This window comes from Notechis scutatus, chromosome 3 (genome assembly GCF_049901735.1).
Source record: "Notechis scutatus isolate UNSWTSFEM ecotype Mainland chromosome 3, rNotScu1.2, whole genome shotgun sequence".
Taxonomy (NCBI): Eukaryota; Metazoa; Chordata; class Lepidosauria; order Squamata; family Elapidae; genus Notechis; species Notechis scutatus.
In genome coordinates, this window is record NC_142011.1 from 65908411 (window position 1) to 65932798 (window position 24388).

At 38.0% G+C, this 24388-nt stretch overlaps 1 protein-coding gene across 1 annotated transcript in view; it reads right to left on the minus strand.

Moving 5' to 3' along the window:
• The window catches only part of PLPP3 (phospholipid phosphatase 3), a 77615-nt gene extending 58668 nt beyond the window's left edge, over positions 1-18947 (minus strand). Inside the window, exon 1 of the mRNA XM_026665934.2 lies at positions 18129-18947. Within this exon, the coding sequence (XP_026521719.1) occupies positions 18129-18267 (139 nt within the window). The 5' untranslated portion in view covers positions 18268-18947. The remainder of the gene's footprint in view (positions 1-18128) is intronic.
• Positions 18948-24388: the final 5441 nt, after the last annotated feature.

Genomic DNA, 24388 nt, shown 5'->3' on the forward strand with positions numbered 1-24388 from the left:
ATGAGATAGCTCCCCAAAGCTGTTTATCACCTTACATTAAAAGCCATGCTCTGCTGAGCGTCTTTCTACTTCACTGCATATACCCAATATATTTTGTTCCTTACCAAAGAGTTCTGGATGCTGCGCCAGCCCCAGACAGTTTTCAGCAAAGCCAAACCTCAACTTGGCCACTGAAAAGCTTCTTGCTGTTTGAGTTGCTGTTGCCTCCCAACTCAGCAAGTGAACCCCTTTAATCCTATAATATGGTTGATGTGCCTTAGCTGTTGGAAGAATCTGCTAGCAGGTTTATGATTTCCCTTAACAGAATTTCAAGCATCAGTACTAAGACATTTTTATTATCAAGAAGCTCTTTCTAGTGCCAATAAAAAAAACTGGGGGAATCAACCGAGCTGAACTATTTTAAATGCAAGTTTTATCCTTAACTAATACCAGAGATCTAAAATTTTCCCACTCCAGGTTAAATCATGAAAAAGCATCATTTTCCAGCAATATCTGGTTAAGAAGCACCACAAAGCTTGAAATAGGCTGTTTTCATTCTTTAATAGTTTAATACTTAATTATAAAGTAAATCTGCTATTTTTCCAGCTTTTCTTTGCTTTCTCTCTCTCTCTCTCTTTCTCTTTGGTTGACCAGAAGCTCTTTATATTGAAAGTTTTGGATTCTTTCCTCCAGCTTCTCTGGAATAATTTTCTAATCTATAACTTACTTTTGCTAATGTGCACTTCAGTGTTCAAAAAGCCTAACACTTCCAAAAAGGCCACAATTGCCCTGATTGTCATTTTTAAAATAAATCAGTAGATGATGTAACAGCGTAAATGTTCTATTAGCTTGTTCTAAAAAAGGGCACATGTATGAAATTTATTTTTAATAGTAAAGCCTGACCTCAACATACATTTCCATCTTGTCTTTCCGAAGTTACATTTATGAATTTGTTTTTTTCCATAATAGTCTGCTGAACCAATACTATTTGGCAGCACACAGAAAGGCAACTGCCAATTCCTGGCTTATGAAAAATCCAGACATTTATTTTCCTAAATAAATACCAATGATTAGACTTAAAAAGCTCAGTGCTGGCCTCACTGAGAGCCAATACATACCACCATGCTCCAGCCTGGAGTGCCAATCCTCCACATGCACATACAAATTGCCAACGTGGAATTGCTGATTCAGGTCATGGCTTTTAAACTTTTGCCCCCCTCCTCTCAAAAATAAGTTCTAGAATCTCCTATCCTACACCTGCAATTTACATTTTCTGTGAATGTGAAAAAATAATTATTTTTTTCTATCAGTTTTTATTAGTTTGTAAGGTAGCATACAAAGAAAATATGAAAGTAAATAATAGGAAAAATAGGGAAGGGAAAACGCAGGAGAAAAGTGAGGGAAAGGAAAAGGGGAAAAAGAAAGAAAAGACTTTTAAATCCCTTTGGTGCAGTAGAATAAGGCATTAACATCAAACCCCAACGTTTTACTTTCACATAATAGTTTAAACTAACCATTTCCATAACAACAAATCTATCTAATCAGTAAAACCTAAAATCGAAATTTCATTTTTTCCCCACCTCAAGCACAAAGTCCAGAAGCAGTTTGCAAGTAGAAATAAAAGTATTTGTATTTTTTCTTCGATCAAAGCAGTAAATTTAGCCATCTCTGCTAACTCCATCCATTTTTGTAGCCATTCGTCCACTGTGGGGATCAAAGTGACTTTCCATTTCTGCACGTGAAAAAATCGTTCTTGTGTAACTTATGGGGAAAGCGCCAGTTTGGTGCACCAGGCTAGGAACTGGGAGATTGTGAGTTCTAGCACATCAAGCATAAAGCCAGCTAGGTATTCTTGGGCTCATCACTCTCTCTCCTCAGCCTTGGAAAGGAGGCAATGTCAAACCACTTCTGAAAAATCTTCTCAGGAAAACTGCAGGGACCTTAGTCTGGGCAGTCGCCTGGGGTCAACACTGAGTCAAAAGCAATTTATGGGGTAGATAAACTGAATCAAGATTTCAATGTGAACTAACAGATTTTAAAAAGTCCTCCTTCGACCCACTTGAATCTGGATCAGAAATCATCCATCCCAAACGAAAGCCATTAAGTTAAGGTAACATGCAGCTTGATCCTGAAATGGGAGTCACAGTTCAGATTCCAGAGAGACATGCTGAAGATTCACATCAGGAATATTTACAGCAGGACAGCTGGGTTCTGGCAATATGATTTTACAACAGGTTGCACATGCATCATTTTCACTGACTGCCAAGGACAAATGATTGTTCAATACTAAGATACTCTAGTGTGAGCTTATGAAAGCACAACCAAAGATCTAAGGATAAGCATTCATAAAACTCCCATTGTCACTCAAAACAGTATTTCAGGGTCAGTATGACCCATACATTAATACCAAATGACAACCTGAATAAATTTATATAGCCTTTCCCCCCAGACCTAAACTAATCTTGCTGCAGTAAAACTGTAGGTGGCAGAGCCATATTTTCCATGCTATCAACGATTCTCTGCTTGAAACTCAAAGTTGGAACATGACCATTCAGTGTGGAAACACATCTGAAATCCAAATCACTGCTTTGAAATAATCTGATTCTCATACAGCACTTTTAGTTCTGTTGCTGGTGAAGACAACTTTGGAAGCAGATGGCAAAGTTCTTCTAACACTGTGATATCCAAGTCAGTGGGAAAGTTTTTGCCTCAAGGACAGTTTGGTCTAATGGTTAAGGCATCAGACTAGAAAACAAAATACTGCGAATTCAAGTCCCATTTTAGCCATGAAAGCAATGACTTTGAGCCAGTCACTCTCTCTCAATCCAACCTACCTCACAGGGAAATTGTTGTGGAGAAAATAGTAGAAAAATGTGTTGAATATGTTTGCTGCCTTGAATTATTTGTAAAAATAATAAAGGCAGAATACAAGTAAATAAATATTAATAATGTAGAGTATTTGCTGAGGGTCAAGTTCATAATTATTTGGATCACAGATCAGGGAGGAAAAATTTAAGCCTTCCTTTTCTTGCTCTGTTTTAAGGAAAATACCTCTACCAATACTGGCATTTATTTCATGGGAGAGCAAGCAAATCATTTTCCAATTAAATGGCAGCTAAATTGTCTTCTAAGGCAGGGGTCCCCAACCGCCGGTCCGCGGACCGGTACCGGTCCGCGGAACAACTCTTACCGGGCCGCTGGTTGCTGGGCGCCGCCATCTTTTTTTGATAAAAAGTGCTTCCGGTGAGCTTTTCGGGTAGAAAGCTCACGGAAGCTTTTCATCAAAAAGATGGCGGCGCCAGCGCTCGATGAGCTTTTCCGGGTAGAAAGCCATTTCTACCCGAAAAAGCTCACCGAGCGCTAGCGCCCGCCATCTTTTTGATGAAAAAGTGCTTCCGGTGAGGTCACCGGAAGCACTTTTTCATCAAAAAGATGGCGGCGCCCAGTTGATCCCGGTACCGGGCCGCGGCGCCCAGCTGATGCCGATACCGAGCCGCGGCATAAAAAAGGTTGGGGATCACTGTTCTAAGGAATGTAAGCCAGACCACTTTTGTTTCACATTACTGAGAGACAATGGGTGGCATGGAGACTCAGCTTCCTAATCAAGAAGTAAAGATTGGACGACATGCTCCTTAATACCGTATACTTTTTTCTCCAGAAATAATAATAATGATTTGAAGATGTTTCTGAGCAACCAGACATCTATGGCTGCTTCCAATGCTGTGTCACAGCAAGCACTATAGGAGCATCAGAGACATATCTAGCACTAGATAAAGGATTCCCTCATTGGCACTGGGGGATTTTGACCAAACCAAACTGTATGGATTAAGATTGGAATTTCAAAGAAAAGACTTGACTAAAAAAAATACACTCTGACTGCAAGAAGTCATGTAACACCACCCCAAACTTACCCATTGCAAAGTCCACGCTAGAGAATCGCCCAAAGCCTATGCTTGCTGGTGTACAGTTTGCTATGCAAAATAGAGAAAGAAAAGGGTGGGAAATATTTTTTTCCAAGAAAGGACAGAGCCAAGCCTTCAGGAAACTTCTTTGTAACATTAAGCACGTGAGGATGTTTCTTTCTCTTCCTTTAAATGGGCCGTTTCCATCTGACTCTTCCATGGATTTGGGTTTGTGAATAATTCATGCCAAGTTATAAAAAGGGAAAGATTGAAAGTGTTGCAAACCTTGGCCTTTAGGAGAACAGAGGCTATTGGAAAGTATAATTTTCTAAAAACTCACTCACAAACTGATGCAAACTTGAATGACAAAACCACAAAGACACAGGCCAAGAAAGACCCAGCATGAAATACGAATAAAATAGAGATGGAGAGGTACAGGCGTGCACAAAAGCCTCAATTTCGAGTAACTGCATTTACACCCAGCTGTTCATAGATATTGCTGCAAAAGGAGGCTAATTAATAGACAGGAGTTAACCCACTTGCAGTCCTAAATGTGACTAGGGACACTGATATGAAAGAGTCCCCTATTGTGGACAGGGGTCTAAAACCCTTTTAGACAGATGCGCACAGACACTGGAACAGAATATTGGAACATAATTTGTGTGCAGCATCTCTTGTCTTTGAGTCCCGTGTATGTGCAAGTATCAGGATATGCCTTCTGAGGATTTGAGAAAAGCTGCAGAATGGATGTACAGATGTACACTGTACAGAAAGTTTCTTGGCAGACAGTTGCTTAATGATAATAGATGAGGAAAAAATGTGTGGTTATTCCATCATTTTTTCCTTAACAAATCTATTAGGGAAAAAATGGACCTTTGGTCACGAATGAGGTTATATGATTGTAGTTATATCCAGGTAGTCCTCAACTTACGACTACAAAACTGAGCCCAAAATTTATGTTGCATAATGTGAAACATTTGGTGAGTTTTGCCCCTTTCTTGCCACAGTTGTTAAGTGAATCACTGCAGCTGTTAATTTAGTAACAATTGCTGTTAAAGTCAAAGTCCCCATTGATTTTGCTTGTCAGAAGGTCACAAACTCTGATCTCACAACTACTGGACAGTGCAACTGTCATAAATATTATCTAGTTGCCAAGCATCCAAATTTTGATCACGTGATCAAGTGGATGCTGCAATGGTCATAAGCGTGAAAAACAGACATGTCACTTTTTCAGTGTCTTTGTAACTTTGAACCATCACTAAATGAACTGATGTAAGTTGAGGTCTACCTGTACAGCCTTACTGCAATAGAGAAAAGTCTATAAAAATGTGTCTAAGGCAGAACGGGTAATGCTGCCCTTCACAACTCTATAATTCCTTTTTAGTAGTTATTTTTACAGTGATTGTAGCATAAGGGTAAGCACTCTTTTTACCTGCTGGCCAGATATGTTACAATAATGACAATTCTTATGATCCCTGTCTACTAGAGTTGTGTTGATGGGACGATAGGAGTTATAATAGAACAGATCTAGAAGGTACTAGGTTGGTTCTAGAAAAAAACATGGACAAGAAATGTTCTCCATTCTTCATCCACTGGCACCCCTGCTCTCAAAATTAGCCTCAGCTCCACTCTACACAGTTGAAGAGATGTCATGTTTAGTCATGTCTAACTTGGCCCTTGCTCTCTGGTTTTGGATTTCACAACCCAGCCATTTAATGAGAACATTAGCCTGATGTCTTAGGGGCCTTTCTCCACCTGCTTGAAGGAAACCCAAGTACCAGAGACAAACCAGAACTTGTAAACTTTACAAGATTTCTATAATTAGGCATCAGTTTTCCAGCATCTGAAAAGTGCTGCCACTTTGACAGCAGCATAAGGACCTCAATAAAATAAATGCAAGGAATACGCCCATTTGGTAAAAGCCTTAGGGATCCTTGTACGAAACTCGGCTTCCCACCTGCTTCTGATTCGTTTTTGCCCCAAACTATAAATAGCTTATTTGTATAGATATGCCACTGGCAATACAATCTAAGCCTTAAAAAATGCAATCAAAGCACCAGGCAGACTACTGATATAATCAAACAGAAAGAGACACAGTGGAATTCCAGGAGCAGACAATGTTGCTGATTAATGGGCTATAGCCATATAATTACATCAAAATGGAAGAGGGGCTTGTTGATATCAATTAATCTTGACTAAAAGAGTTGTCATCTGTTCCTTTTCTGAGCAACTGATGATGTCTGAAAAAGGCAATTTTAGAATCTCAGAAAACCTCAGTTCCTCTAGTCCTCTGATGAAAATAGAACTCAAGACACATCTAACTCTGAAGGTAAAATTTGGTAACATCGGTTTCTTTCTTTGCCTTATCTGAATAAACAATTCTTGGGTGAATAGGAGAAGGCTGTTCATCATTCTCCTTCTGTCTTTAATAACCAACCCACTTAATCTTTGAATGAGACTGTTTTCTTCTGCTCCTCCTTGTTCACCCTAACCAGGACACAAACATAGTCCAGAAATCAATTTTCCTGTCATAACCTCATGATCTTACTCTTGTTTCATCTCCCATGCTTGGAGGGCAGCTTAAAGTCATCTTTATCTGCAGTGGCTTTAAAGTAGTTTCTTCTTCACCTGATAAATTTTTCACTGTGGATATGATCAATGGTCATCTGCCGGCTGATTCATCATGGAGTAGCCATCAGCCCAGCTTTTATTGACCATGTTGAACTGTTGCCGGAATATCCTTTCAATCTGATCATTGGGAATTGCCTTCTGGGGCCATTTTATCCTAGGCTGCAGGAAAGACCAATAATCTCAGTGCCAAGAACTGTCATTCCCTTGAAACACTACTTTATTGATCACTGATCTTACCTACCTGTCAACTCCAAGCCTTCTCCATACCTGTTATTTGCCAGCTGGGAGAATTCTGAAAAGCAACATTATTCTTAAGGAAGAATTTCACTCCTGTTCAAAAAATAGTTCAAACAACAGAATTGAGAGCACTGACTCCATCAGACAGCAGAACTTAGTGCATGCTATTTCTTAGTTGAGTGTCCCACCATTCTAAGCATCTAAGTAAACCTGGTCTATGCCACCTGAATTATCCTTTGTTAGGGTAATTGTCCTGTCAGCAAGAGAAGTTTAATAGAAGGGGAAACAAAGCCAGAATCATCTTCTGGTTTGTCAACATGACAAAACAGAAATCAGAAGTGGGGGAGAGGGGTAAACACAATCTTACTTTTCTGCCACTTAAGGAGTGGTAGACAATTCTTAGGCCATATCAAGATACTAAGAATGCTTTTGCATTTGTTTGTCTAGTGTGCTCAGATGAAAGCAGGGTTGTTGCTTAAAATATTAAATGCAGAAGCATTTTCACTTGGTATCTTGATATGGCCTAAGTCATGATACATGGTTTAAGTTACAGGGAGAGACAATTCAGCCTTTCTAAGTAATGAGTAGAGGGGTGAAGAAAGAGGAAGGGTCCATGGTGGGCCACAAAGTCAGGTGTTTGGTTCAGAGTCTTCCTCTAGATGTGTGGGGACTTCACCTTTCAAAATCCTTAGAAATGTTGCCAAAAATTCCCAGAAAGGAAGGCCAAGAAAGTTTCAGAATACAGAAAAGGCAGCTTCAAATCTGAACAAGCTCATATTTTAACAACTAAGTATTAACTCTGAAGAAATTTAGTAAGATATCTTAGTGGTCTCTAATTAAGATCCTGGGCAGTGGGAGTAGATGACTTGCAAGGAAGAAATAATTTTTTCACTGGGAGTCTGTTTGAGGTTGCTTGGGTGAGAAATACAATTAACTGCATTAAAATTACCAGTTTACCTCAAAAGGCTTCTGGGATGGTGTTATTCTTGCCTCAAAACCATGGCAACGGGGTCTCTTTTGCTAAGAAGACCTTAGCTTGGTGTTCTTGGCCAGTTGCCATGGAGACCAGGCTTGTACAATGCCTACACTGAGCATAAGAGTGGGAAAGACAGCTCAGTCAGGTTTCTGTGCAAATTATGTGCCACAGGAACCAACCTCTGCTAACAGCTTTAGCACTGAAAAAGAAAAGAAAAACTAGCAGGAAAATGCCTCTCTACCTCCCTTGTTCTTTTCCTCCACACAGAAGAATTGAAACAGCTGACAAAGATTTCAAAGAGCGGGGACAAGCATACTTCACGTTCTCTTCGTTTTCTCCCCTTTTCTTTTGAATTTCAACAAATCCACAAAAGGAAAGGGTGGGCCTGCCTCTACTGCAGAATGTCTAAACTCTGAGGAAGCCTACAATGGGAGGAAAAAAAGGACTCTGGAAAGGGAATACCCATTTTGAAGATGTTATTTTGTTCCCAATCAAACCTGTGCAGAGTCGAACTTTTTTTAAAAAAGAAAAGTTTACTTAAAACAATTGTACTCAAGCCCCATTTTAAAATAAAAGATGTTGTGGATTTGTGGCTGGGATGCAATGCTGCCACCATTTTTCATGAATACCAATTGATGGAAGTTGTAGTAGCCTGTTAAAAAAGTCAGTGAGTTACTCAAAGTAGCATTCATAGAATCTTAACTCTGTGATTAATGAATTAGCAACCTGAAGCTGTTGCTTCTAAGAAAATACTGAAACTATTCAGAGCATTCACTGAATCCTAGGCTGGGGAAAGGGAACCAGAAATAATTTGGATTAAACAGGGGATCCATCATTACTGGTTTCTCTCCCCTTTTTTCTGAAGTTTTTCTTCCCAACTAAAGATTCTGCTTTCAGACTAACCTTATCACCAACCTGTTACAAACAAGTGAAGACAGAAGATTTAATGTTTCAGAATATTGATTCAATCCACAGTATCTAACACAGCTATTAGGAGAACAGAAGAAACTTTACTGATTTCTAAACTGCAGTAAATATTATAACACTATAAGAATACACAAAGCAACAGATTTTATCCAGCAACTTGGGACAATGGGGAAAATTAAAATGTATTTTACAAATTCAATATATACTGTATAATCAATACAATATAATCCTCAGTAGGGAATTATCTGCATTCCCTAAGGTTTGGTTGTGGATCATGTTATCTGCCTTAATTTCTTGATACCATTTTCCCACAGAATATAACAGCCACTAATCTAAATCTGGAATAAAAGCTATGTACTTATTGTTATGGTTGTAGATCAGAGAAGATCAAAATGTTTTAAACTGGGAGAAACCTGAACTTTCTATACACTGGATAGAAATTGGTTATGATGTACTTGATCACAGGTATGCAAACTGCCACCCCAAATCCATACAAATGTGACTGAACAATCCATTTTGTCTTTTGAGTGCCTTTCTCAAATTGATGACAACCCCTGGTAATTTCACAAGCTAGTTTTATTGATTGGAGACATTACACTTGTAACTAGCCACCAATCCAGCAAAACCTCTACCTTCCCAATATCTTACGGCAACTGTCAAAACATAAGCTGCACATACAGAAGTCTTATTCACAGACTTCTGATCTCTCCTGATATGTATTGCCTTTGAGATGTGCAAATTTATGGAAAGCAGAGAACAACAAAATTGCCCAATTCCCAAAAAAGTAAATTAGTTTAATTAATATTATCTGAGATTAGCTTCAAACTCAGATCTTTCTACAAATAGAAAGGCTCCAAACCTACTACCTAAAGATAGTAACTTTGTACTACAAGGTAAGCAGCATATACATTTCATAAATAAATAAATAAATAAATAAATAAAAAATACATTTGTATGGATGCTCATTACATATACATGATTCTGGACAACTGATAATGATAAACAAAAACAGAATAAAATTGCTCACATTTTTACAAAGTCAAAAGCATAAAATAGCTGCCAAGAACATTCATAACATCCTACATACAAGTTAACCATGAAACGGGCTCACTCCTACTGCCAGGGCCTCAGGCTAAATGGCAAACTCAAGTTTTTATAATGCCTTGCAAAAGGCCACCTGGGCCAGCAAATCTAATCTCAGGGACAATGCTATTCTAGTAGGCAGAAACCATAGCAGAGAAAGAAAGCTCTCTTCTTGGTGTTGCCAGATGGAACTCTCTAGGGCCAAGAGTTGGAACATGCCATTCCTGCCTGCTGAGAGCTACTTTCTGGCAAATTATTTCATGATTCCTTCATTATGCACATTAAAGTAACACAGAATTTCATTTGCTGATAATGCTGATCATCATGTTGATTTGGCAAAGGGCTCAAGATTCAAAACTAATAATTTTACTGACTGTTTAATCAGATGGTCCGGGTTTAAACCTTACTATATGGTAATGGTATCAGCTGTCTCTTTAGTTTCTGCTTCCAGTCTTTAAAAGAGAAAATACCTACCCTGTAGAATACTATCAGAGCTAGTTATGGGATTAGGATTTCAAACCAGGCATTTACATATCATACCTTATGATTTTGTGTCTTAAATGGAACTTGGAATATAGGACCATATGCATTTTGGACTAGGTAAAGATTTTACCTGCAATACATTCAATGAAAACATGTAGAAGGAGCAGGGAAAAAATGGTAAACAACTTTAAGCAATACTAGTTGGGAATTATGTAATCTGCAATCTAACACCTCTGAGTAGTATCTGAAATCTAATAGTAGATTAGGAAGAGTGATGTAAAGCATGCTGTTGATTTCCCAATAGCTTTGATCATATTAAATACAAAATAATCTTATTGCAAACGTGTTTAATAGAATGTAGAAGTGATTCTTTGTTCCTGGATTGACAAAAATATATTGGTTGTCCATTAATTGAGCTTTATAGTAGTGAATAAGCTAGACAACTTTTCTCTTGATTGAATGAGACTCAATCCCACAGTAACATTCTTAGAACTGCAACCTTCATTGTTTTGGGTAATTCCAAAATAATGCTTCTAGACTTTGTTTATCTTTTTAAAATATCCTTTATGCTGTAAAATCTCTCAGGTAAAATAGGTGTCTTTTTTATTTTTAGCCCTACTGTGCTTGAATTCCACTTCAAAAATAGCTCATAGGATTCACCTACTTGGATAAACTTTGCTTTAAGTGTAAGGAGATAACAAAGGCATTATCTGCTCATCAGCTCCTGCTTGGTCTTAAGTAACTGACTGATGCAATAGAAAGATCCTCAGTAGTTGACTGTAAGTATCAGTTGCAACATAAACATAAAAACTTGTTGTGATCTGCCAATCCATAGCATCCTCAGGAGAGAAACAAGTTTTAATGCTTTTTTGCCAGCAGATGCTGAATGTTTTTAAACACTTATATGGATCAGAGTTGTAAAAAGCACAAAGGAGATCTCTGGTGGCCCTCCAATTGATACTGATTGGATCTAAGATCATCCTTTTCCATTTGTCATGCAAATTAGAGTTGGTGGAAGCTGAAACTTAGCAATTGCAGATAATGTAGCTGCTGATTGCCTGGAGGTGCACAGCATGGCAACTGGGGAAATGCACAAGCTATTTATTCCTGCTCCAAGACCATTATTCCATATCTACAATAATTTAATATAAGTACAGAATTTTAAGAAGGATACTGTACTGAAAGTATAAATTTCAACCAAACCATTAGCTGGTGGATCACACTTCCTACGTAAATTCTAAATAGGATCAAAATATAATAAATGCAGATTCTCACAAAATTGGTAAATAAACAGATAAAATGCAGAGTCTATTTAATAGTTAATCCTGGTAGGAAACACAGCATTCAGAAATAAAGGCTGCCTAATTTGTAAGCAACAAAAATGAGATAAATATCCTTGCCAGACAGTTTATTAATATCTTTCATCCCAATTACTTCTTTGCTTCATCTTTATTGATAAATATGCAATCTCCTTCTCCTTTTTAGGACTAAGTCCCACTGAATCCAGTAGCAACTGCTCTAATGTAGAAGATATTTAACTCTAATGTTAATTACTATTCTTCCACCTGTACGCTAAGCAGTTTAGAGAATAAGAAAAAAAATTCATGATTTACATTGGGTGAAGGGAGTGTTCATACACACTAATTAAATGTATTTCTTTTTGGCATCCAATTAAAACAATTATTTACCATTTTTCCTCTTGTTACTTGGCACCTTACACAAACTACTATTCCACTATAGGATGCATTTTTATGTACTGATTTGTTTCAGTTTCACATTTTTAAAGAACAAATAATGGAGTACTCAGTTGGTTTTATAATGCCCAGAAAATCAATTATTGCTGTACAGTAAAAATAAAATAAACCAGTTTCCAATGTGTTGACATGACAAGGCCAGGGACTTTCCTAGAAGTTACCTAAGTACAGGATTCTAAGTATATTCATATAAGAAGGGATTTCAAAAATGCATTTGTCATTTTAGATACTATACAACATCTATCATCATAAAACTAGAATGTGTTCTAGAGAAAGTAATAAAAAGCATGACAACACTATTCAAAGTATTTTATGATTTCTACCTCATTTGTGCTCATAGTTATTATTCTGTCTGGAGACTGGAGAAATCAGGCTGAGAAACAACAATTTGCCCAAGGCCACTCCATCTGTAACTCAGTTCTTCACTGTCCACAGAATCTAAGCTAATATATTTTGTTTTCTTTATGAATGTTTTTGAGACCCAGTTTAGTCTAGTGGTTAAGGCACCAGGCTAGAAAGCAGGAGAATGTGACTTCAAGTTCTGCCTTAGACATGAAACCAGCTAGCCAAGGTTGAGTCAGTCACTCTGTTAGCCCAACTCACCTCACAGGTTTGTTGTTGGATGGAGGAAAGTGTGTTGGATATGTTCACTGCCTTGAGTTATTTGTAAAATTAATAAAAAGTGGAATACAAATAAAATAAAACAAAACAAATAAACAGAACTCTTTTAAAAAGTAACCTTTCTTCTCCAACAAGCTAATTTCCATTGTTTTGAAAACCATGTTAAGCTATCATTGGATTAAAATCCCACAGGAATATGGTTGAAGATTCATCTGTTATATATCCAGCAGAGGAAAGAAAAAAATGCCCAATGTCTCAGCAAAAAACTAATTAATGTTGTTCTTAACCTGTTGGCAAAGTTGTAAACTCTTAGCACAGTAAGTCCTACTGAAATCCTAATGAGTATAATTGCATTGTTAATTACAGAAACATTTTTGGCCATAAAATAGCTATCTGAAACATGAATTTAAAATTAGACAATTATCAACTTTTATTCCATCATATATCTTACACCCTTATAAAAGTTATTTGAAAACCAGCAGTAATTGGACTGACAATCTGAATCTATCATGTACAAGAAAAGGAAACCAAAAAAAACCCCTTTTCTTGTCATCATGGAGTGAAAACACTGGCCCATAGCCAAGCAAAGGACAGTACATGGTTATGTGGGAAGATACACAGAAGTCCACTTTTAAGTGTCCTTAATTGAGTGCTCACAGGAAAAGGTTATTCACTTGCTTTTCCTACATTTACAAAGATCATTGAAGTAAATTCAACTGATGCTTGATAACTCAATAATCCTATCGACCAGTTCATGCTCAAATCAGCTCATAAATCTTAAGATCATTCATATTTACCTTGAAAGAAGCCTTACTGCTTTCAAGGGTACATGAGTAGCATTGTGCCATAATACTCCAAAGTGATTATTTAATGGGATTAAGAAAGTCCCGATAAAATCAATGGGATTTATTTCTTACAGTAGACGTCATGGCTAGCATTAAGCTGTGGCTTTTCATTCCAAATTTCAACATGCTAAATAACATTAAATAAAAAGAGTTGCCAGAACATAAAAGGCTTTTTGTTAATATAGAATATATATGGCCAAGTGTGATTGGACACAAAAGGAATTTGTCTTGGTGCAAATGCTCTCAGTGTACATAAAAGATTAATTATGTTATGCCACTGATCCCAGACCATGTATTTCTCCAGTCATTACCAGAATCACCATGCAAACAGTATGGTCTAGTGCAAGGATCTTCAAACTTGGCAAGTTTAAGACTTGTGGACTTCCAGAATTCCTGAGCTAACATGATTGGAGGAGGATTTCTGGGAGTTGAAGTCCACAAGTCTTAAAGCTGTCAAGTTTGAAGACCCCTGATCTATGTTATGAATGTGGTTATTAAAGTGACATGCTATTGTACTGTATTTGTATGTGAAAGGTAACTGATTCTTGCAATATGGTGAAACATGTAAAGCATTGTTAAGGTTACCATAATATCAGGATAAAAATTATAACTGCTACATTTTTTAACAGCTAAGCCATTTATTAGAAGTACCTTAGAGAATATGCAAATGATAGTACAGTGTCTATCTGGAGGCTTCATTAGAGAACACAGTGCAGATAATTACTGTTCTTAAACAAGTGTTGATTTATTGGCCAAACAGCACCCACTACAAGTGCCTCTTCTAAAGCAGAGAAGCTATACTGTACTCTGTGCTTAAAATGACAGCCTAACTTCATTCATAAGGAAACTATCAGGAATTCAATGGGAATTATTCCTAGGAAGACCTGAAATAAATCACAAGTGGCTGGGTCCAAATATGTTAATTAGACTACAATTTACAATCCATAACAGCTGGGTTCCCAGAACATGTGAAAAGTAAAGTTAAATAAACCACATTATGGCTTAATTTAATGTATGAACCATGTCAGTGTGATGAAGGAAGTATTAGGGGAGGAAGCTATGATTAAATGGTTAGAGCAGATGTCTTCAAACTTGACAGCTTTATGACTTGTGGACTTCAACTCCCAGAATTCCTCCTCCAATCATGTTAGCTCAGGAATTCTGGGAGTTGAAGTCCACAAGTCTTAAACTTGCCAAGTTTGAAGACCCTTGGGTTAGAGTGAAATCTATTTCACAGACCCAATGTAGTTGCTCCAATGGACCAAATATGCATCTAGGCATCCCACTATAAAATAAGAAAAAGACCTTGAGACAGGGCAGCTACATCTAGCTTAATTTTTATGACAAATCTGTATAATGACAACTGCTCAAATGATATAAATCACCCTGATATATTTTTCTATTTAACATTCTTCCAGGAGTATGTTAAAAGCAGGGATTCACTGTCTTGCAGTTTTCAGAAATTTAAGTGTATGTTTACCTGCTTAGCAATCTCACAGTGTGCAAAACATTAAAGGATTGTTGTCCAATGTTAACTTGGTGAAAAGTGTACAGAACAATGAGTTGAGCAATCATTTGTAGAAGGATTTCTGCGTATCACATTACTGAAGCTGACATTTGCTCAAGAATAGCATGCCCACAACCCTCATAATTCCAAGTCAGAAATCCAACTTATCTGGAGAGAATCAGTCTCTAATCTCCCTGGTTGGAAGAGTGCAATAGCAGAATGACAGAAGAACATATTGCCTATAAAGAATCTGTTCCATAATAAATGCTTCTCTAGATTTGTTTCATTACAAAACATTTTATAAAGTTATACAAAATGCCTTTCATGAAATACAAAGGATGGCATCATGAATCAGTGACTTTTTTCAGGAATGTTACTCACTGACAGGAAATTGTGCAACCCAGTAGCCAAAATCAATTTGCTTTCCCTGTATCAATATCTGGGGAATACTGTGGAAGCTGCAATCCCAAAATATATATGCCAATTTTAGGTTTAAGAAACAGGATCAGACCTTTAATTGCACCTTATTCAACAGACATAGCAGCTCCCTTAGTCCTCATGTTCTTTTTCCTGTTTGCATTAGCCTCCATTGATTATTTTGCATAAGGCAGATGAGGGGAAAACAATGTAAAAACTCTTAAGAGTCTGAGATTAGTCTGAGATTTGTTTAGCCTGTAAAGAGACTAAAGAATTCACATGTATAAACATACTATTAAGACCTGGAACACACGAAAACATCATTTTTTGTATGTCAGAAATCTAAGAGTATTTTCTGAAGTTAATGAGAAAACATTTGAATAAAAAAAGGCATTTATGTTCAGAATCCCACTTGAATGATACAGGAGCAGATGGCCACTGATTTTCTTACCACATAATTAACTTTGCATTTAAGAATATAAACACCAATCATGAAGACTGTTAGAGACATTACTTCTTGCTTAACGTTGATAATATGCTTAACAATATGATATATTGTCCTAACTGCACAGAATAAGGTCACATTTGTGCCAGTTTTATTGAAGTGTAATACTTTGAATGATATCATATAAATGTTGCATTTTTAATGAACCATTTTGATTTGTTTCCCAAAAGTTTGTTGGGCTGGCCTTTTAAAGTCATAGGACACCAAAGTATGGGTATTCTCCAATTAAGTTTTAATTGTTCAACCATCTGATATGTATACATCATTATAAACCCATTAGATTGTGTAAGCTGGACAGCTGCAATTAAATTACAGGTCAACAAAGCCAGATTCTTAATTAGCATAAATGACTAAATTTATTTTGGTCTATAGCTAATACACTTATCTTATGATCTTTTCAACATAACAATATGTATGCAAATCATATAGTTGATCAGAGCATACATTTACTTTTTTCCTACCCCTTTCCATTTTTTTAAATCTTTTTCTTTGTTTTGTGTTTTATACTTTTTGAAATTTCAAAAACATTTTGAGAAAAGAGGCAAGGTTAATTGCTTCTCCTTGGTAAGTGGATAAACTCAGAAATGACCTTAATATAATCCCATTTCAATACATTTGATTTTTACTAACTGTAAAATCCCTTCCACCAGCATACCCCAAAATGAAGAAGCCACCCATACATCTTATATACCCATATTAGAAATGGAGAAGCTGAAGAACCTTTTAGATCATGTTATGGTAACAAATTTGGAGTGCATTCTTTCTCTTTTCCTCACTGAGTTATTTGAACAAACAGCTCAGTACTAGTGTCATACAGCATTCATGACCATCTTTCAATTTCTGTGCACTATCAGCAGGATTACCTGAAAACCAATCTTTTTAGTCAAGAAGTTAGATCACCTTTCAATCCTGGATAGTTTGCAGTGTTAATGAAGAGGATCAATGTTTACAAGGGACTTGCAGAACTTCTAAACATCCCTTAACATCTGCTTATGTACTGAGCAATTCTCATCCTCTCCTTTGCATTTATGCACATTTACCACTTGCCTGTCATTCATGAAAACTGAAGCCAGACAAATAAAGCATGAGCCCTTACTATGATTATCCAAAATGTTGTCTGGGAGGGTCCATGTGTCCCGTTAAAAGCTACTCAGTGGTATGAAATTCTAAAAGTGTAACTTTTAGGTGCAGAAAAGCAAGCTATCAGATTGTGACATGTCATACAGATTGTGGCATGCCATACTTTTAAAGCAGTGGAGCTTTGCAGGGGGAGAGAATTATTTAGTCTTAGCCCCTTCCCACACGTTGCAGAAGACCATTCTTATTTAAAAGGGATATAGCTGACTTGAAAGTCCTCAATTCCCTCAGAAGTCCACAAAACAAACTTTCCAGCTCACCAATCACTATGGCTTTGTTGCACTGCCATTCTGTGTAGATTTATGACGGTGCATGTGTGTGTATACCCCACCCCTTTAAACTCTCCTAACCCCTTTAACAACCTTTTCGGAGTTTGTTACTACGACTGCAAATAGGATCCTTCCTTGAAATTAAAATACACACACACATTCTTCAGACCTGGAACACACGAAAAGCAACCCGCTCGCCCCAGAAAACTTTAGAAGCTCAATTAGGACCAACCAAATGAATTTAGCCCACAGAAACGGCGCCTCATTTGCTCAGTTGCCTTTAAAGTTGCGAGTCGGGAAGTGATGCTTTGTTTACACGAGGCTCAGCTCAGTGGTAGGACATCCATTTTTATTTCGAGTCAATCTCGGAGCTAGGTGCTTTCCTACAGTAAACTCAAGCCCATTAAGGGGAGGGGGAGGCAAAAGACCTGTGCCTCAAATCGAAGAAGGGCTTTGGCCAATAATTTACACACAGTCACCTGAGGCAAGACAATGGAGAATTTGAGATCACCCACCCACCCGCGGAGCCTCTCCTAAGGCTCAGTGAGAACACGGTGCAAACAAGCCCCAAACAACGATATCCTTGCAGAAAATCAGCGCGAGAAAGTTCAGGCCATCAAAAGTTTGCAGGAAAAAGGGGGTGGAAGAAAAGTTTGTAAAAAAGGCAGAATGATCGAAGAGTGAGAACAGGAGAATTGGTTAGTATTTACAAGGAGGTTGTGGAAAAGGAGGAGAAAAGTTTGTGCAAACGACCAACGCTGGAAGTTTGGGATTGCCTTTTCTTTTTTTGAAAGAGAGATGGGGCGGGGGAGAGAATTAAATCAGGAGAAAGGATCTGCTCGGTTCAAATCTCACCCATGAAGAGGCAGAAGAGGTCGAGACAAACCAACAAAGCTTTCTTGCTGGAGCTTTTGGTCGGATTGTTATTCAAGGCAGTGCTGCCCCCGTTCTTGCTCTCCGGAACGATCGCCTTGTCGTACTTGTAATTCTGCATGTTTTGGTGGGCAGGGGGAACCGAAATCGCCTTTCCAAGCAACGAATGTCTTCGGGAGAGCTGATGGAGAGGGGAGGCAGAAGGAAAAAAAGGGGGGGAAAGCAGAAAATCCCGGCGCTGGAAACGATGCTGCTAGCTGGCTTTTCGCGTCCGGATCTTCGCTTACGGGAGGAGAGAGGAGGAGGAGAGGCGATGGTCGAGGGGGTCGCAAGCTTTGTTTGGGTCGACTTTGCTGCTTAGAATTAAATTTCCAGACCGCAGAAAGGTCTCCCTTCCCCTCCTCTCGATCTTTATGAAGTCCTGATGAAGGCTAATGAAAACTCCTTGGAAAGGATGAGTTTCCAAAAGTTGGGAAGGGAAAAAAAAAGTTTTGCACACACACAGAGAGAGCGTGTTTTGTGGTCCGGCTACTCCCGACCGGCGACCCAGAGAGTTTGGTTTACTAGCTCAGTTCTTCTCAGCCAGGAGGCTGGTTTGCTAATGAATGGAGTTGGGGGGCCGGGCAGAGAGAAAGGCGAGCGTCCAGGAGGACCTCGCCCGCAAGCCGAGCTCAAGCTCCCAAAATATGCCGAAGCTGCGCTTGCCGCTGCTAGCGCCGCCACTGGTACTGTGGGATCGAGCTTGGTTGCATCGCTACTTTTATTTCGTCAAGTCCTTTTTCCACTGTGCGCTCTCCAAGTACAACCCCCTTCCTTAAACTGGCAGATATGATAATTAACTTCGCGGTCGTCTCCCCCCTCCCTCCAACACAACTCCACCTCCCCGTCCCGTCCCCGCCCGAAGCGAAGCTTAAAGAGGCGAAAGCGATCCAGAAATCCGGCGTGCGAGCGCCCCCAGCGGAAAGCAACAGCACGCCGGTTTTAAGGCCCGGACTGTTTACCCGCAACCCGACTGTGGCCAGCGACTATAAATTCAGGCACTTCGATGGATGTCCCGCCGGTGAGGAAAACAGCGAAGGAAGATCTCACTTATCTATTAAAGCAGCCTTTCCCAGCCTGGTTCCTTCGAGGAGGATAGATAATGGACTTCAAATCCCATTATCCACAGCCTGAGGGAGATAGACGGCGATCACTTTGCAGCAGGGAACACGTGGGCTGGGATTGTAAAGGGGCTGCTACACATTCCATCCCATTTGGCAGGATACTGGCTTTACGAAACTAGACTCCATTGTTTCATTAGAAAGCTAAAGAAACTGGGCTCAAATGAAACGTTTGAAGGGCTTGCTTGGCCCCTTTTGAGCAGAAGATTCAAAATTATCAACATTAAAGATGGATTACAATATCCTTCCTTCCTATTAAAACATTGCAATTCAGCAGCAAGGGTTTTGGGGATCCTCACAAACTGTTTAGTGGGGAATTCTGGGAGCTTGAAATCCACTCATCTTAAAAGGGGTGGCTGAGGTTGAGAAATGCTGGTTTAAATAGATAACTTAAAATGTTGCCATAGAATCTGGAATCATTCCAGGATATTAAAACAATATTCCAAACTAGACTGTGGTTTCTCTGTCATATATGGTTATATGTATAATTTTGTATTTTGTCATGCTTATGTAGTGTATATTAGAGATGGTGACCCTTTGAGAGCTATGTGCAATGACATTTCATTTTAATGTATGCTGATTAGTGTACATTCAAAGTGACAATAAAGTTATTCTAAGTCTTAAGTTTAATAAGGAATCCTCAGACAAAAATATTTTTAAATGTGTGCAAAATTTGAACATTGTTGCTCTACTTATATTACACAACTTCTACTAAATAGGATTTCAATATGTATCAGAGAGAAACATGCATGTGGAGGTTTTATTTAATTGATTGTCCATGTCACAAATATTCATCTTTTTCACCCATGGTTAAGGTTGCATTTCTTTCAAAATAGACTTCCAAAGATTACAGAGAACAGGGTGGTCATAATGGAGAACGATATTTGCTTCCAGAGGATCATGTCATGTGATAACTGTTGCTTCCTGTTGCTCAGTTCTCTACAGCAGTTAATGAAATAGATAATATAAAACCTAGTGAAGTTATAATTGGCTTATTTTTCTTCTTATTTTTTAATAAAACATTTTTGCTGTTGACAATCAGTGCTGCATTGTGGTAGGCAGACCAGAAAACCACTTCACATTTGTTACATACAATATGTGAATCCAGTCATTCAGATACAAGGGTGGATTCACATATATTTTATTAATATTAGTTTTAAAAAACCAGGATGGGACTGAATTTGACATTGATTTCAGTTAGCCACCTTAAAAAGATTTTTAAATTGATGTTCACTCAATTGCCTTTGGAAATGAGTAATAGCAACTGTCAAATTAGACTGCCTGTCAAAAATGTTGGGAAAGAAAATGAGATGAAAACTTCAGTTATTTAAAAAAAGTTTCCAAATTTTACCATAGCATTAGAATGTTAATATAATGCTTTTCCAAAAACCCATTTGTCTTCCTTTTAGAGAGTCAGCATCCTGGAACAGGGCAGTTTAGCCTAAATAAGGGTTATTTGGATTATCCAGATCAACATTAATCCATAGTTATGTTTCTTTAAAGAGAAGGAGACATAGAGACAATCACAACATAGCATAGTATTTTGTCTCCTGTGGCGACAGCCTGTATGTAGCAAGACTTTTGTATGCATCTTTCATATTCAAAATATTCACCTCTGCACATTCTATATCTAAAATAACCCAATAACCTACAAGATATTCGTTGCAGAAACTATCCATGTTGCATAAGATATTTTCTCCACCATAAATCTACCTGCTGATTTTATTTGATTTCATTTTAACCCAAACATGGTGCTTGTGGAGACTAAATCGTCCATAAACAATCCTTGGTGTCATATTCTACTTTTTTTTAAAAAAAAAAAAAAGTTTACTTAAATGGTATTTAAACAAACCAATAAAAAGTTGGTATGCTAGAAAGCAAGCCACCTTTGAAATCCTCTGAATTTTGAAGGATGACCTTGATAGCCAGCTAGGCTGAAAATGTGTCTTAGAAAATAAAACGGAATAGCTCTGCTCAGAACCAAAGAAAGAGACAAAATTTAAGGTGAAATATTTTAGAAAGCCAAGAATTTTAAAATCTTGCTCCTAAATTAATTACAGTTCCAGGAAAACTAAAAGTCTCATTTATATGGGATTTGCTACATAACATATACTGTTATCTATCGCACAAATATAATTGCCACCATCATTATGCAGTTTGTGCACTCATTCAGGCAAAAATATACATCTGTGTTGACTTGGTCCAAATACAGATTATATTCACTTCTACTTTGTGGATGAGAACCAACGTAGTCTATACTGGCAAAAACCAGAAGGAATGTAGCATCACCTTTGCTGGTTAATCTATTTGGCACAAATTTTTTAAATTGATTTCTTTCACTGAAATGAAGGGAGAAAGCTTTTCAAGACAAAGCATGGACACCCAAATAGATTAATAATTGAATCAGGGCACTCCATTGGAGATGTACTGGGAGTGTATGGAACCAAGTTTAAAGTTTAGGCATGATTTCTGTACAGGTAGTCCTCGACTTAGGAGTACAACTGAGCCCCAAAATTTTGTTGTTCAAGTGAGACATTTGTAAAGTGAGTTTTGCCCCATTTTACGACCTTTCAGTGAATCCCTGCAGTTGATAAGTTACAGATCTTAAGTGAATCTGGTTTCCCCATTGATTTTGCTTGTCAAAAGGTTGCAAAACAGGTCCAAATAACCTTGAGACACAGCAAGTATGAACCAGTTGCTAACCATCTGAATTTTGATCACATGAACATGGGGATGCTACAAAGGTCGTAAGTGTGAAAAATGGTTATAAGTCACTTTTTTCAGTGCCATTATATCTTTGAATGGTCATTGAATGAATTGTTTTAAGTCAAGGACTACCTGTATATTGGGGAAAGGATAACACATTATCCTTGACTGGATTATTCATCCTTAAGCAAAACTAGGCTGGTTTGTTCACATGGTACACAATGATTGACATCTTGGGCTTTGGGTAAGAGCAATTCCCAAGTTGTGAGGTCACAGTTAGATTATTCATTTAGGATTATTATTATTGCTTACTTTTTTTTTTAAACCTGATCATTAGAAGCTGCTTGGGAATCATACAACTTCTACTAAATGCCTGGCATGAAAATAATTCTGTATCTCCAAAGGCAGGACGTGGAATTCTTACACTATTAAGATGGATTTGACTCATACAATGTAATGGCCTAATGCACACCTCACCTAATGCTTTTAACATGCCTGTTTCTTTTTTTTCTTTTGCCTTAATAGGGGGAATTTGAAGGCAACGAGTAAAATTACTCATGTAATTTATATGCAGTGTTGGCTTACTAACATCCGACATTCACTCTAACTAAAACCATTGATTATTGGTTGTTGTTTCCAGTGGTTCCGACTTGTGGAGTCGGAAATCAAAATCCTCAATGGATTTAAGGAGGAACCTTAGCGTTTTCATTCTTAATTAGGGACCTGCAGGGGGAAAAAATATTTTGCATTTTTTCACAGCAATGTCCGTTTAGTTTGATGAGAGAAAATTTGCTTTCTGTCAAAGAAAAAGAGAGATGGTGGTCCTTGACTTACAAAAGTCCATTTAGTGACCGTTTGAAGTTACAACAGCACTGAAAAAAGTGACTTATGACCATTGCAGCATCCCCATGGTCATGTGATCAAAATTTGGACATTTGCCAACTGATTCATATTTATGACAATTGCAGTGTCCTAGGATCATGATCATTTTGCGACCTTCTGACTAGCAAAGTCAATGGGGAAGCCAGATTCACTTAACAACCATGTTACTAACTTAACAGCTGCAGTGATTCACTTAACAATCATAGAGCAGAACTCACTTAACAACTCACTTAGCAGAAATTTTGAGCTCAGTTGTGATCATAAGTTGAGGACTACCTGCATTTAATGAGATTCTCATGGGTGTGCTGTAAATTACTTTCCTATCTGCGCTTATTTAACTGTAACACAACCAAGAGGGATGTGTGTGAATGTTCTCTCCTTTACCTTAACAATCATCTCTCCAACTGTCCACAACCATTTTGGTTTCCCATATTTCAATTGCAAGCCAACGTAAGATATAATTGGGAACCTCCATCACAAGATTTTTCAATGGAGCTGCTACCGTCATTACTAAGGGTCATGCTTTTCCTTCAACAACCATCTTCCTTCCAGCCATTTACTGTCTTCTTGGCTTCCCACACTTCAGTTAAATACAAACGGAAGGCATCATTAGGAAGCTCCTTCTAAGATTTTTTTTTTCCAGATTGGCAATTACAAATGTTTGAGAGAGATGAAAACTGTGTGCTAAAAACAGTAGCAGCTGCAGCACTCTCCACTAGATTTTGGCTCGGTATTAGATTACATCTGACATAGAAATCTAACCTTCATCAGCCTGGACTTGATTGGTCTGTTTTCTCCTTGTTTTGTGTTAAATGCTGTTAAGTTATTGGGAAGACTCAATTTCTAATCCACCTTTGGCTTCACTAAGTGATCACCCCTTCACTCAGGCTAACTTATCTCAAAAGATAGTTGTCAGGAAAAAGAAGAAGAAGAACTGTGTGTGCCAGGGGTATCCAACCTTAGCAACTTTTAAGATTTATGGATTTCAGCTCCTAGAATTCCCATGCTGGCTGGTGAATTCTGGGAGTTGAAATCCACAAGACTTAAAATTAGGCTTGCATATCCCTGATGTAGACCCTTGTAAGCTCCTAAGTAAATAGGACAAACTTTTTTAAATTTTGCACTTGGAAAACCTGTCTAAGAATGTAATACTCATTTAGCCAAGGAAATTTTTAAAAAATGTCCTAGATCCCCAAATGTGTTTCTCAAAATTCAGTCAGAATCCAGCTTATCCAGAAAGGGTGGCTTTAGATCAACAGCCATTTGGGTGGAAACTATCCAGACCGGCAGTGAGCTATTACCCAATACAGATTCTTGTATCCTTGTGTAGAGACGCAAAAGACAATCTGCTTGGGTAAACCGACGTGTATTAGGACAGGGCATTACACAAGGAAGGAGACATAAACTCATTTGTTATATCCCATTTATCTAGCATTATCTATTCTACAACGAGGTCCCACAGAACATTAATCAGTTTCAACCCGGTACATCTGA